We start from the raw sequence: 16,697 nt of genomic DNA on the forward strand, positions 1-16,697 counted from the left end.
GAAGTATCGAAATGGCCACCCTTTGCGCCGATACAGAGGCTCAAACGTGTCTTGAAATTTTGGGAAATGGGCCGCAGCTCTTCTGGCGTCATTCGGTCCCACTCCTGGTACAGAGATTTTCTCAATGACTCCAAATTTCTATGGGGCCGAGCACAGGCCCTGGCCTCCAAAATCGACCACACTGAATCGGCTCAAAGGGTGGCCACTTCGAAACTTCTTAAATATATGAATACTAAAGGTCTATGTTATGGTTGTTATCATTTGGTTTTTCAAAATTCGTCGATTTCACAGAATTATAATAAGAAATGTTTAACTCCGTTATTTCTTGTCACCCTGTAGAATCTACCTGCCCCAATTTCCACCATAAATTATGAAACACCCTGAATTTCCGGTCGATCTGTCGATCGGCTGATCCCTCGTTTGGCAGGTTGTTGCATATTGCATCGGATACGCGAATTGAAAGGTGTACGTATCCGTTTCGACGGCTGGTGTCGTGTTTCTGAGCGGCTGGTGGAAGGCGAAACACTCCGGACCGCTTTCAAAGGCGGGGTGAGAGACATAGTCGAGCCGTGTTTCGTTGAGCAGCCAACAACACGCTATTAATACACCGTCGACGATAATAGCGGTGTTCATTAGTAGGCGTATAAAGACCGCGAGCTAATCAGCGGTGGTTTGACTTTGGCTCAAAACTAACCCTAACAGACGCAATTAGAATCGCTTGACTCTTCGCGGAGTCAATGGCGTGAAAGCCGAGGTTCCGTCGCACGAGTGGAAGAATATCATTCCGACGTGTTGTAGAAGAACCGAGTCCGCGTGCTCGTCCAGTCGTGGCGACGCCTTTTTTTTAACGTGAGGGAAATCCACCTTTCCCCCCAATCCCGGTGTAAAGACCAGCCGCGATATCAAAATTGCCATTCAACTACACGATGTATAGCGATTAAACGAATGTCTTCCTCCGACTTACAATGACTAGAACGCATTTATCTTTTCTTCTCGGATTTCTAAGGATTGCGTTTCAATTTCAGGGATTGCGACTCTGTATTGCACCGATTTACAGAACCCGGTATAAAACAGAAGCATTCATACCGAAAGTTTAACGAGACTTGGAATAAAATGGAGAGTTCATTAACAACGTTGCACCGGCAGCAAACAGTTCAATGAACAGCTATTACATCGACAACAACGAGGAAGAAGTACCTTTAAAAATATGTTTTAAAGGATTGGGTAAACAAAGCTGCGAACGGTCGCGAGCATCGCTAATTGTTCATTTGTGAAAAAGGTGCGTCGTCCAAGGGTTAAGTCCCGCGTTTCCCCGTTGCACTTACTGGAACTGGTTGGTGCGGCAGTGCCCTCTCTCTCTATTCTCTCCGATGTACTTTCATTTTTTCTATTTTCCGTATTCGCGTGCTCGGTGAAAAGCTCTCGAAAGGACTCTCTCATTTTTCAAGCTGCAGCCGCGCTGCAATAGCTACGAACAAAGCGTTCGACATCATTACACTGTTCCGCGCTTATCTCCGTAGGGCAGGGAAACGCGAGTACGCAAGCGTACTCACACGCGTGCGAGTTATACAGGGAACACGCGCGCAGGCACGCTTTTATCCGGACAAAGATCGGCGGGTCCTTATTTCTCCCGACGTCTGCAGACCTCCTCTCCGTCTTCTTTGCCGATCCCATTTCTCCGTTTCACCTGGTTGACGGCGAGAGAGCCTGTATCCCGGCCGAGTGTCAATGGGAACGGAAGTCGACGAACGAGCCGACTCGCGCGACGAGTCGACCCGAAGAACGGGCGATCGTTCAACAACCGGTATTCTCTGGTGCAAGCAACGTCGAGGACGTATGTCCACGGTAAATATGTCTCCGCTGCGTCCGTACGGCGATCTCCTCGGCGGATCTTTGTGCGGTACCAATTATTTTATCGGCGTAGAAACGAACGCGTCCTTTGTCGTCGCGCTCCATCGTTTCGCGTATGCTCGCTGAGTATATTGTAACGAGAAAGGCATTGGAGTAGTGGTATTGCGACGAAATCGAGGAACAAATGTTAATTAGTTTGTACTGCAGGGATAAATTATTGAGCCATCCCTGGAAAACGTCCTGTGAAAAGGACTACAAGATGGAACTAGAACAGGGTTTAGGAACGGGAGACGGGAAACGACTAGCACACTTGGAAGACATGGAGAGAATTAGGAAACAGGAGAAGACACTAGGAAGCTTGGAAAAGAACTATATGTACCAACGTTACCACATTCCTGCCAGAGACCTTCTCATTTGGACGCGGTAGACGTTTAATATTGTATTATTTTTAGTGAAAAATAAAGATATTTGTTGCAACAGAGCATGTGTCCTTTTTTCATCACCCTGTACATAAGTATTTGATAGTAAAATTATTATTAGGGGTTCTGGAAAATTTTCGGCCGTCTGGCTAGACTCTGAGTTGCACTACTCAATTTTCGAAATTTTTCGACGAGCGTCTTGGTTGTCGTTGAGTTGTACTACTGAATTTCGTGCCACCTCCTTCGACATCATGTTCTCCTAATACAAAAAACGATTTTCGAGTTTATTGAAATTTTTCCAGCGGCTGGCTAGTCGTCGAGTTTTACTACTGAATTTTCGAAAATTTTCGGCCGTCTGACTTGTAGTTGAGTTATACTACTGAATTTTCGAAAATTTTTCGACCGTCTGACTTGTGGTTGAGTTGCACTACTGAAATTCGTGCCACCTCCTTCGATATCATGTTCCCATAATACTACTTCGTGTACTACTTCGATATCATGTTCTCTTAATACAAAGTACAATTTCCGAAGTTTTGGAAAAGTTTCGGAAATTGTTGAATTTGTATTATAGGACGTCCAAGTAGGTGGCACGAAATTCAGTAGTACAACTCAACGACATGTCAGACGGTCAAAAATTGGCGAAAATTTTCTAAAATCTAGAAAATTGATAAGGTATTAGGGGAACATGATATCGAAGGAGGCGGCACGAATTTCAGTAGTGCAACTCAACCACAAGTCAGACGGCCGAAAATTTTCGAAAATTCAGTAGTACAACTCAACCACAAGTCAGACGACCGAAAATTCAGTAGTACAACTCAACCACAAGTCAGACGACCGAAAATTCAGTAGTATAACTCAACGACAAGTCAGACGACCGAAAATTTTCGAAAATTCAGTAGTATGTACAACTCGACGACAAGCCAGCCGCTCGAAAAATTTCAGTACACTCGAAAATCGATTTTTGTATTAGAAGAACATGATTTCGAAGGAGGTGGCACGAAATTCAGTAGTATAACTCAACGACAAGTCGGACGCTCGAAAAATTTCGAAAATTAAGTAGTGCAAGTCAGAGTCAAGCCAGACGGCCGAAAATTTTTTGAAAACTTCCAATATCGGTTTTTATGTTAGCAGAATATGAGGGCGAAAGAGGTAGCACTAATATTCAGTAGTAAAGCTCAACGAGAAGTCAGACGTTCGGGAGAAATGTGTGGTTCAACAAATATATACGCAGATATGCTTTTTTTATTACGTTGTCTTTATTCATTGATTGTAGAGTCATACATAAAATGTTTGTATTGTATGTACATGTACATAACTTACATTCTACACATTTATATAAAGAATAGTGACTGGCTGAGATAGACTGACAATGCTGTTTAAGTCTGTGAAGTGGATAATGATGAATCTCTGTCTATACTGACAAAAATGGTGGCGGAAAAGACACCGGACGTGAGCACTAGAGAACAAGAGGAGACACTAGGAAGCTTGGGAAGAGACCAGGGAATTTGCAAAGAGACTAGAGAACTAGGTAATAAACTAGGTAATGGGAATGCGGTCCATATCGATAATAATTCCAATAGATAATTTTAGAACACGTCTCCGACTTAGAACCAACTCGAGACACCATGTCGTAGAATAGGGGTACAACCTGAATTTTCTGCGGCAAGAATGAAAATGTTACGCGAATCTATCGGCAGCACGGACCTCCATCAAACTCAATCCGTTGCGTGTCGTTAGATACGCAACAGTGTCGAACCCAGACCAACGCTATCCACGTCCGAGCGAGATTCCGAAAACGCTTGTAAATCAATCTCGGCGCGCACGAGACGTTTAACGCGGGCACGGCAATTCCAGCGAAATGAAAGGACAGTAAAGGGAGATCGTATCTGCGGGGACAGAGCGGTATGCAATTCGGAGGATGAGGGAACTACGAAACTCGCTCGCATTCGTGGACACTTGACGCGGTAGTGCGAAGCGCGGCTCGGGCTTTCCGCTTCGGCCGCGAATAAATGCACCAACGCACAGTGCTCTGGAAACTGACTTTTTCTGGCGAACAATCAATTTTTCAAGTTCGATATGTAAGGAATAAGCCGTATTTATTTGTAAAACGTGACACACGGATAACCATTCGTTGACAGACGTGTTTAACTATAGGGTTAAAGTACGAATGATGTGTGTGTATTATATGTATGTACATGTGTGTATTATAAGAAGAAGAATTCTAAAATTGTAATTGCCAACGAATTGTAAAAAGAAGATCAGATCAAAACGAGCTTTCGCGAGAAACACGTCTGTCAACGAATGGTTATCCGTGTGTCATGTTTTACAAATAAATACGGCTTATTCCTTACAAATATAATCAACAAATCATTTTTGACATAGAAATGCAAAAAATCGTTTCGGATGATTACGTTCCGATATATTTTGGATACCCTCTCGGTGTATTTTGAGCATTTAATTCCGTTGTAAGCATCTTTCAATCTATGTATTAGCCCTTTGCACTCCTTTGTCGAGTGTGACGCGACATCGGAGAACGAGAAATGTAAATAAAATGGGTTTTTAATTAGAATTTTTAGTTAGAAAGTACGACAAAGCTTGAGTAATATTTAATACAATTAGTAAACAAAATTGTTGAAAATAAGTAGCAGTCACGGAACTGTCCTTTGAAGTAAATTTCAAATAAAACACTTGATAATTGTAGGGAGTTGTTGGCAAGAAAATTGGAAAATAATTCGTAGACGTGATTGTACTAAAAGACGAGCATGTGGTAGACGTGAATATGAAAATTTAGACAATTCCGAAGGGGGGATAGAATTTTTAGGTGATTGAAATTTATACAGCAAATACGCTACCGAGGTATGTATAGCGTTTGGGTGCTCGCCATCACGTAAACTGCATAGATTCCGCTCGAATTTCGCGGAACAATGCCTAAGACTAACGTTCGCGATACGACGATACACGAGAGGCTTGCACAGATGCGATGTCATCTAGGGAACTCGCTCTCGCTGCCACTAATGTCGGATTCGTGGCCGAGCTACGAGCTCTCTCTCTCTCTCTCTCTCTCTCTCTTTCGCGGAATACAATCAACGCTGCGGGAAATTGGTTTACGCACCACCACCGACCTCAGTTTTCCTCGATTCTCCCCCGAAAATCGGGGAAACGTTTTTACCCGTACCGTATCGAGAAAATTACTTTTAAAAAAATACTGCGTTCCCTGGCTGAGCTATCACTCCTGGAAATGGCCACAGTGGAAGGATCAACAGGATTGTATTACAAAGAAACGAGACAAATGAAAAATATATTGTTACGAAATATTACTGGTTTAGCGTTAGGCCGAAATTGGAGATGCTTCGTGACATTATTCATAGTAATTATTCCAGCGACCCCGTTTTTCATAACCCCGGATCGTTTTACCAATTTTTTAGCGTATTTTCATACAATTGGAGTTCAGTTTTGTTAATAGCCGCTGTGATGGCTTAAAACACTTTAATGGAGCGATTGTTTCGCTTGATACGCGAGAACAAGCGCGCAAAGAGAATTTATATAACAGATTGCTATCATTTGTGTAGCGTTTCGCATCGATTAATCTATTTCTTCGATATCAATCTATTCTCATATTTAAGGATTTTTGTCGGTTTAACCGTAAATAACATACGAATAGTTTTCACGCAGAAAATTAAGACTATTTGAAATTCCAAAATTAAGCGAATATGCCTCATTTCAATTTTATATACTTGAAATTGTTAAAAAATGTTTAAACGTATTGGAAAAAAAAGTATACCGTTGCATATTTCGGAAGGTGTATAAAATCATATTAAAAAAGAATCGTGTACAGAAGTTCCACAGAAAAAATTCACAAATTCGATTTTGATTTCCTGAAGCAATGGCGCACAGTGGTCCGGTAGCTCGCTTTTTGTGGCCAAAACTATTGTACCGTTATTTCAAGGTTTAATGTTATATTATTATAGGTCGTTGGATTCGTCTTGATTCCAGTTAGAATATTATGAAGTAAAAAATATATGTTAATATTTAAAACATTGAGGTGACCTTCATTTTTTATAAAAAATAGAGATTTTTTTTTAACTTTTTGTATTGAAGTTTGTAGAAAAGTGAATACTGATTAACTTTCGTTGGAAACATTTTTTTCTCAGATCATGGGAAATATTTGAAAAAAATCTTGTTAACAATTCTCACAATGCATGCTATTGTCTAGAAATCGCGGAAAAGTAGCTAAAATTGAATTCTTCGCAGGAATTATACGAAATCTAGTAATGAGAGGTTTTCGGGGTCTCTGAATGGCGCAGAAAAAACATATACATACATTGTAATTCCAAGCTGCTATGCAAGATTCAAGTGGAACTGCGTATCCAGGCGTCGAATAACCGCGGCCCCGTATTTGTTAAAATCCGTTTATAGTTCAAGATTGCGGGAGATCGCAGTTCAAAATTGACATGATCTTCTTAGTAAATGTTCAAGCTTTCATGTAAAACAAGTCCGATGCTTAGCGGTCTTAAGTGTTTTTGTATAATTCTTTTCAAAGTTTGAAATGCTATTAATTCACGCTATTCGTGTATGAACTAAACAATGCTTAAAATTGGATTAAATATTTGAAATGCGCTTACTAACATACGAGTATGTAAAACCATCATTAAAATCTATTTTCTGATATTCGATGATTGAGATCTAAAACGTTTTATTTTACTTTGAATTTTCTGACTTTGTCTTTAGAACGCTGTATCTCATCACAGAATTATCTAAAATGAATAATATTTTGGATTTGGAAGCTTTGAAGGGTTGTTACTTTATAGGGAAAAAAGTTGGTATTAAAGTTGAATTTTGGCCACGCGAAAACAGGGTCTCCGGACAATAAACAATCGTCTATTTCCATCGGCCGCTGTGTGATATACTTGGTCCGATTGCCGGCGCATCGGGGATCGCAGTTCTTTCACCGGCAATTAGTATCAAACGGACGCAAATGCAACTCGACGGGCCGCGAGTACTCGTGACAGAATCACGTTCCCGATTCATCGACATTGTCAGCAGATTATTGCGATTTAAATAGGCAGCAGGGGACGTTCGGCCCATTGGTCCCGGAATGAGCTCGACACGCGTGTATACGTCTATATACGGCATCCGCGTATTCGCTATCCCGTATACGTATCAAGTTTTTTATCGATTCCATCGAGATGCCTCTCGACCATTCGAGTAACCGCAAAAGTTGCCGGGACCAATGAATCCGACCTACTTTCCCCCCTTTCCTCTTGGTGCGCCATCGAAATTCGCGAATAAAAGCCAGTTGAAATAACACGGTTCCGCGGTGACTCCGCGGCTCGATTGCTCATCCCTCGACGAAATCGATGCGCGAACGGCCCATTATCGAACGATAATTATATCTACTAAATCGCTCGTAAGGAGGCACTTTAAAATTTGCTTACGCGAATCGTGTAACGCGACCATTTAAACCTCTCGTCACATTTTTAACAATTTTCAATTTGCTCGACGCGTCGGCTCGAAATTATAGGTAGAAGCAATTTAATCTGTACCATGAAAATTGAGAGGACGTTACTGAAAAGTGACGAGTTGTGACAAAAACGTTTTTAAATGTTTATAACGGTATTGAAATTTGGTGCATACTGTTAAGGTACAGAAAATTCCAACAGCAGGAAATTGGTACCTGTCCGAGAAAATTGATTTGTTGCAAACATTTGTCCCCTTCAGACATTGTTTAAACGGTCGTAATGTTATTACAAAATGCACTGTTATCTTTGGGAGCGTCCATAGTGATTCTACAGTAAGAACTCGACCTCTCGTCACGTTTTTAACAATATTCAATTTGCAACCCCTGGCACAGAATGTTTCCGGTCGGAGGTATTGATACGGATTTTAGAGAAAACATTCACAATTTAGAAGTATAAAATATTACTTTATGGAGTTAAAACTGATGGGAAATGAAAAGGGGCTTATTAAGAAATGAAAAACAACAAAATAACATAAGCTTCCATTTATTATAACAAAGAAACGAGAAAATAAGCAAAATGTTACACGGAAAAAATTTCCCGATTAATAGAACAGCTGGTAGAAAAAGTTTCCGATTGGATTTACACTGTAACTGGGGTGATATAGTTCCATTTTACGCTAGACCCTTATTTTTTTTAAGATAAACTGAAAAATATACTCAACAATTGGTGCAAAAGTGTCGTCTCTCCATCTTCAACGATTGTGTAAACATGTTTAAACATTCATAATGTATTAATATTGGATATCACTGTATTCGGGAAAGTCTACAGAATCTTTTGCTACAAAGATAAATCCAATGTCTTTAATAATAACATCACAATATTTGTTTAAAGTTGAAAAATATGTTTTTTTTCAAAATCAAGTTTCTCAAAAACTGTGCGTCTAGGGGAAAAATTAAGGGCAGATTCGGAATCAGTGCGAAAAACTATAAGGAGAATCATCCAACAGTAATTGTTGAACAAAGTGTTTGACAGTGTAAATCGAATCGGAAACTTTCTTCCAGCTGTTCTATTAATCGGGAACTTTTCTCCGTGTAACATTTTGCTTATTTCCTCGTTTCTTTGTTATAACAAATGGAAGCTTATGTTATTTTAATGTTTTTATTCTTCAATAAGCTCTTTTTCATTTCCCATCAGTTTTAACTCCATAAAGTAATATTTTATACTTCTAAATTGTGAATGTTTTCTCTAAAATCCGTATCAATGCCTCCGATCGGAAACATTCGAGTTGTGTCAAAGGTTTTTTTAAACGTTTATAACCATATTAAAAACTATTACACATACTGTTAAAGCACAGAAAATTCCAAAAGTAGAGAAGCGTACCTGTCCGAGAAAATTGCAGAAGCATTGTCAAAACGGTCGTAATGTTATTTTTAAAAATGCACTGTTATCTTTAGGAGAGTCCGTAGAGCCATTCCACGGTAAGAATCGTTCCTGTAATTATCGTGGTTGGAGCAGAAAAAATTCTGAAAGATAAAAATTGTGCTTTTAAAATTTCATTTTCAAGTCTTATAATAATAATTTCGAAATATGGATAATAGGGCAGCCAGTATGTTAACCGTAACGAGAACCTGTTTTTCACATTCTCGAGCGAGTAGGAAAATTCGCGAGCTGACAAGTTTCAGCGTGATGGACAGAGGTATAAAGCGGCTGGTTGTAGAAGAAATAGGGGAGCAGGTGGGGGAAAGTTCGAGAAAAAAACTTTAGGAGCAATATTCGTATTTTGCTGCAGGTTTCCTGGGTAAGACACCGAGACATACACCTGCTAACGCTCGGTCGTTACACGTACACGAGCGACCAACGTTTCGAAGCCGTGCACACGCCGCACAGCGATGAGTGGACGCTCAAGATACGATACCCTCAGCGCAAGGACTCCGGGATTTATGAGTGCCAAATATCAACGACACCGCCTATCGGCCATACTGTTTATCTGACGATAGTTGGTGAGTACATGCATCATCTCTAGACTGCGGATCTTCATGCATTTACAGCAAAATTGATTAGATGAAATTCAAAATTGTTGTAAAATCTGAAAAATTGAACATGTCAAATTATAATTTCTCCTCTATTAAAATCATTAAGGCAAGAAATAACATTCGAATTAGTTTCTATTCCCTGCAATCGATGCAGACAATTTTTATTTTGCATAAAGATCCGCAGAGTCTAATCATCTCTCAAACTGTCCTTACCTTAGACCACATGTTACACTACCTGCCAAAAGTTTGGAATCACTTGCTGATTTTCATAAAAATTGAATATATCGATAAATTTTGGAATGATCCATCATTATCGTATCAAATAGTAACTAGTTGAATAAAATTTCTAAACAGACTTTTGCGTTTCCTTATGTCCATATTGCTCTCGTATAGTTTAGACACCCAGTGTAAGACAATGCGCAGAATGCGCTTTTTTTAAGAAGTAATAAATGTTTACAATAAAAAACAATGAAAGACTACTCGTATAATAATGTAGAAGGGACATGCACAAAAACTAATGGTACAAACTATATGGTATTATCCTATAATCCTGCGTAATTGCTTTTTAAACATGTGCAAAGACTCAATGAAAAAATCAATACGATTATAGAGAGTGCTAGAGTCTGCAATAATGCGATTTATTGGATTAATTAATCCATAAGTAGATCTGGCTTTAGGGGTTTTTGAAATCCTGCTCTAGTTCTCAATACACGTTCAGGTACATACAAATTGATTTGCGCAAGTAGAGAAGGACAATCAATATAATTATTAATCAAATTAAAAATAAAACTCTGGTCGGATACTCTTCTTCGAGCAGACAATGTTTCTAGGTTCATTGTGGTTAATATAGTGGAGTAATCCTGATCAAAGAATGACATTGGATTATTTAGCTTATATGAACAAAACCTGAGAAATTATGTTAGGATAATTTCCAGGGTTTACAGCAGAGAACATGCAAGAAGGAATAATTAGATCTCGTAGATCAACTTCAACAGAGACAATTGAAAGTGCAATTGATTGCCTTGAGAAACGTTTAAATGTTTGTGTTAGTGTTCGAGGTCATAATTTCGAACATTTAATTTAATTCAAATAAAATGATTGCACATGTTGAAGTTAACATTGCTTTATCAGAAATTTAAAAATCATCGATGACCTTCAAAAGACCTTACAAACGACGACAATCAGAACAGTTTTTTGTATCACCATATTTGCCTCCTTTAACAGTACAATTTTTGTACAAGCAGCCTAACGGAGCTCTTTAGGTGTCCTGTTTCTCGTGAATCACAAGGTCTTCACTACTATCAGAGAATCGGAAGGGTCCACGAGCTAGTTCTTTATTTGACCAATTTCCAAAGTGAGTGATTTCACAATAACTTCTCGCGCGTTAGTTTCAATGTAGTTGCCGCTAGATTTGATCTCTGTCGCGTTATTCTTATGGGCGATCGATGATCCGATCGCGACGGATCGCGGGACAGGTTGTTTCCGATAGGATCGAGATCATTATTCACTTGGAAAGTTGACGCTCGCCTCCGAGGCATCATAAATATCAAGGCGCGGCACCGATCCGACGTAAACGTGTACCCATTTAACGCCAATATCTGCGCGGATTTAATGAACCGTGCATTATGTAGGTCAATTATTTCACTGATTCCGGGACGCGTTCTCGCGTCGCTACAGCGAATCATTAACGTTCCACAATAACGACTTGTTAGAAGAAACTGGATCGTTCCCGATAAAAAAAGACATTTTCATGGATGGCTTGAGTTGTTTGCTGCTGTAATAAAATATTTCAAATCAGTTAACCCTTAACACTCGAATGGCTACTCTGAGTCGCCACTAAAAATTGCCATACTCTTATTTAACACAATTTTCATTTTCATATGCGTAGAAGGAAGTATAACTCATGTACAATAAAAATATTCTAGGCAAAAACATGTCTTGGATGTAGAATTAAAATGGCTGAACAAATGTGCGAATGAAAAATAGTGTTCTATCGTTTCTCACTAAAAGACATAGTGGTAATTCCACTAATAATATTTGTGAAAAAAGAACAGCTATGAAAATTCGTGATTCTGTTATATTATTTAGTATCTCAATGCTGCGGCAAGTGTACTTATCTGTTGTTGTCGAGCACCAAATTCGTTCCACTATTACTGTCTTTAATTGTTCTCCTGGACGCACAGTTTTTCAGAAACTTGATTTTGAAAAAAAACATATTTTTCAACTTTAAACAAATATTGTGAAGTTATTACAAGAGATATCGAATTGTTCTATACAGCAGAAGATTCTGCAGACTTTCCCGAATACAGTGATATCCAAGATTAATACATTAGGATTGTTTAAACATGTTTAAAGTACGGCGCAGCGACAGGATACGGCGCGACGAACACCCGTTCTAATGGTGAGCACCATTGGCGGAAGATATTTTGCTTTCTGGTTCGAAAAAAACGTCGACGTTCCAAACTTGAAAGACCGGTTTCTCAAGATAAAAGTCTGCTCTATCGCGTGGTATGGTTCGATTTTCCGCTGGACCCTTATTTTTTGAGATAAATTGAAAAATATCCTCAAAAATTGGCGCAAAAGTGGTGTCTCTCCGCCTTTAACGATTATATAAACATGTTTAAACAATCATAATGTATTAATATTGGATATCACTGTATTCGGGAAAGTCTACAGAGTCCTTTGTCATAACATCACAATATTCGTTTAAAGTTGAAAAATATGTTTTTTTCAATGTCACGTTTCACAAAAACTCTAGGAGAAAAATTAAGGACAGGTTCGGAATCAGCTCAAAAAACTGTATAAGAACCACCCAACAGTAATTAGGAAACATAAAAAACGTTGAAATTTGTTGGACAGAGAATGAAACACGCAGGCGGCCGGTTTTGAAACGGAACGAAATGTTGGAAAGGTTCAAGAGGTCACCGATGAGTTTGACGGGAACGACTTCGGACGTTCGAAAGCTTTTTTCGGAGGGACTAACGGGGCGCATCCGTGATCGATGCGCTCGAGATAGGACTCGTGCAGCGATGCACCGTGAAACGAATTGATCGAGGGTACATACAAAATTCATGGAAAGATCTGATATGGGTGGTACAAACAAAGGAGGCGAAAAATCAGGCCGTGTGCCTCCTACGTGTACGTGGAAGGATGTATATCTAAGCAGGTGTACCGTTAATGACTGCTCGGATACTTTAACGGGGCTTGTACTATTAAATGAGAGGATCTTATCGCGGTGACTTGACCTGGAAAACGTTGGCGAACGCTCGTTTCCATTTGTTGCTGCGCGATAAAAATATCGGCCATTTATAGAATATTTTGTACACGGCCATATCTCTCTGACCCCTATTATACTCTATCGGGCTTTATCGTATTACTCGAGCTATCGTCGGAGCATTTACAACGCCGGCCTGCAGCACACCCTCGATAAACAAGTGGAAAATCCAAAAATACCCGAAAACCGTGCTGGTTTTCATTGCTCGAGCTAAATCCACCGATACAGGGTCCATTCAGACCCACAATAATCGTTTATCTAACTTCAGAATTCTTTGTTTTTATTTTCTACAAAATTTTCATGTACCACTGGACGTAATTTCGAGTTTATTATGAGTGGAAATTTATGAACCGTATTTTACACAGATTTTATAACGAACAGTTAAATAAACTTTAAACTTACTGAAGAAAAGAGACCATTACTTATCTTTGATGGTTTTAACGCGAAGGTATAGTGAAAATGTATACAATTTTAAATTGCATGTAATTTTATCTGTTATTATCTCTAGCTTAATGCCAACAGTGTAGAAAATAAGATTTTATACAGATTATATCAGATTAAATCTGCATAATATTCTGTCAAGGACGAAAGGAAAGACCACCGTCTAATTTAAGCGGATCAAAGCATTAATCTTTTTAACGAGCAGACGTTGTGTGCATTTGTTTGCATTCGTTTCTTGCATTTGTTCATCGCACAAGATTCTCGTATTAAGCAAACTGATTCATTAAAATTGCATGTAACTTTACCGTAAATGCCAAATTTTCTCAAATTAAATGAGAACTACAGATTCTACAAAAAAATGGTCACATTCACCGATTCGTTAAAATTGCATGTATAGTCATTACAGGTGCAGAGCGTTCTCTAATTAAATGAACTACCGGTTCTGCAAAAAAAAAAGTATCAGATTCGCCGATTCGTTAAAATTGCATATACATTGTCTATAAAAGCGGAATGTCCCGAATTTAAATGAACTACTAATTCTACAGAGATATTATTACATTCGCTGATTCATTAAAATCGTATGTAAGAGTATAAAAGCGGAGTCCGCAAATGAAACTTGATATTCCTGAAAAAGAGAAATTATTACGCCCACTGATCTCCATTAAAGTTTTCTATTTTATCATTCGCCCGTTGTTCCCTCGAGTGATCCGCGAAATTCAAGAAAGTGGTCGACAAAATTTGCATTATTCAGCTACGTGCTGCCGAATATTGCAAATTACGCCTCGTAAACGTAAAAGTAGGACTTCTGAGGGCGATTGCTGCCTAGATTGATTTTTTATCTAGCCCTTTTGACTACTGAAAATCCCCATCTTTGCATTATCGAGAAACGAGAAGGCGCATCCCGCACCCTTGCAATGCTGGAAACGAGACTACGCCTTTAAGGGATGAAACAAATATATGAAGATTGTGAATTTAGACGGACACTGCGTTGGTTAAACGTTGAAAGATTAAAGCCATTGGTCCCAATTCGATCGAAATGTACCTCGAACGAAATACAGGACATTATTAATTGACATGATCAATTCGAGTTTGCGATGGATCGAGAAGTTTCACGTTCTCGAGTGAAACTTGGACCGCTTCGAATTGGTTTAATCGAGGCACTGTTTCGCAATGCCTGAAATATCATTGAGCTACGCCACTAGCCTGCGCGTTCAACGCAGTTTCTGTCGAAATTCCGATAAACAGTTGAAACTCGATTTTTGCAGAGCCAATTACCATTATCGTCGGAGCGCCCGACCTGTTCGTCAACAAAGGCAGCACCATTAACCTGACCTGCGTGGTGAAGTATGCTCCGGAACCGCCGCCCACGATGTCCTGGAGTCATAACTCAGAGGTGAGTATACTGCTGGAGCTGGATTGTATGTATGGTAATTGTACATTCAATTATTTCTTTGGTGATGGCCATGGCTCAATTTTAAAACTCTGCACTCGAGTGATGACACGGAGGCTTGTATATATTATATTTCTGGCATTATTGAATTTGTATTCAATAAATAACTGAACATATTATTGTTTATATATCGATAAAATTAAGTAAAAATTGTAGGCCGGAAGAAGAGTTCGGTTTTCAAATTAGAATAGCTCCGAGTGCAAAGGGTTAATACTTTTTAAGACCTGACTCCATCGTTTCCGTTTTCATTGTCGTCGAGACCAAACAACAAAACCTCGATTGAGACATTTTATTACTGGACTGCTGATTTTTATGCAAAATACAAGAATATACTAAGTTGGAAACAGTGAAATGTTTAAATTCATTAAATGTTATTACTGTTTGATATTTACCGGACTCGTATTTGCCATAACTGCGTAAAATCCGCAGTCTATTCGTTACAATGTACATTTTCCTGTACCGTGATCGATCAAATTTCCCCCGTGTGGAACGCACGAACAATTGTATAGATGGATGTTTAACTTGTTCAATCAAGTACTTTTTGTTAGTACAATTCCTCGTTTCGAATATACGTTGAAATCATTCTTTCCGGAATCGCGTGTATGTAGTATCTTGATCGACCATTTTCCGCGAGAGAAACGTCCCGTGGATTCCCGTAGGTAGGTTTCGTCAAAGGAAGAGAGTTGTCAGAGCCGGTTTGAATCATCGCATCGATTAAAAGAAAGAATCGTGCACGTCGGTCGCGTTTCAAAGTAAAAATCCGCGGAACTTGGTTAACGAGCTAATGGTACGCTCGTCGCACAGACTCGAACGTATTCTCCGTTCATTTCGAGTTCAGGCGAGGTCCTTTGTGCCAGCTCAAAGGGAATACGTCGAGGAAAATGCGACACGCACATGGCACACCTATCTCTTTACCATTCTTCTCGCGAGCCATGAAGCAAAACACCGTTTGTCTTCGCACGAGGCAACGGTATTACATGACGCTGCTCTGCTCTGCTCTGTTCTGCTCTCCTCTGTTCCGTTCTGCGACGCAGTTTCCACGGAAATATGAGTATGCAGCCGCGAACCGCTGCCTTTGAAGAAATGATTGCGATCCGAAGACTGCGTTGTACCCGAGGATTCAATATTGCTTCTTTTTAACCGTGCCGATGTGCCATCGGCGCATCACCACGGCAAATTCATGTCCCATCGGATACGCAACCGCTTCGATGCGTTCGCAAAATATGTTCGCGTTGCACGATCAAGAAAACTCATCTTCGAAATTTCTGTTTCATTGTCTAGAGTAGCGCTCGGATTTACTTTACTCGCGACGGCCGAGTTTCGAAGGCTACGCCCCCTCAACCGGCCGCGCGTCTCGCTCCCCGTGGCGGTCTTAGTTCACCTAGGCGCCACGAATAGCGAGTATGGAACGCGCCTGAGGTGCTCCGAAGTAGCATATTCTGCAAAGTTTCAGCTTTTATTTTTAAAAAATTTCATCGCTCTATCTCATTTCTATCCAAAGTTCTTTGATTTTGACACAGATTTCGTCGGTTTAGCCCACTGTGGGGCGTAGCCTTCGAAACTCGTGCCCCCGTATTTTGCTTCCACGACGCTAGTCCCCGCTCCGCCCGGGCCTGATCACGTGACACGTTTCGTCTCTGTCGTTCGTGTGGACTCCCCTCATCTGGCGATCCTTCTTCAACATCTTCCTGTTGTTTAGGGTCCTCGGAATGTATTTTTAAATCGACTGTAGACTCGTCTGCGAAATAAAAATTGTCTGCATTAATTCCA

At 39.8% G+C, this 16,697-nt stretch overlaps 1 protein-coding gene across 1 annotated transcript in view; it reads left to right on the forward strand.

Moving 5' to 3' along the window:
- The window catches only part of LOC143221691 (uncharacterized), a 52,408-nt gene that overhangs the window by 29,913 nt on the left and 5,798 nt on the right, over positions 1 to 16,697 (forward strand). The window contains exons 3-4 of the mRNA XM_076447128.1: positions 9,519 to 9,729; positions 14,743 to 14,870. Coding sequence (XP_076303243.1) covers positions 9,519 to 9,729; positions 14,743 to 14,870 — 339 coding nt within the window. The remainder of the gene's footprint in view (positions 1 to 9,518; positions 9,730 to 14,742; positions 14,871 to 16,697) is intronic.

Source organism: Lasioglossum baleicum, chromosome 2 (genome assembly GCF_051020765.1).
Source record: "Lasioglossum baleicum chromosome 2, iyLasBale1, whole genome shotgun sequence".
NCBI lineage: Eukaryota > Metazoa > Arthropoda > Insecta > Hymenoptera > Halictidae > Lasioglossum > Lasioglossum baleicum.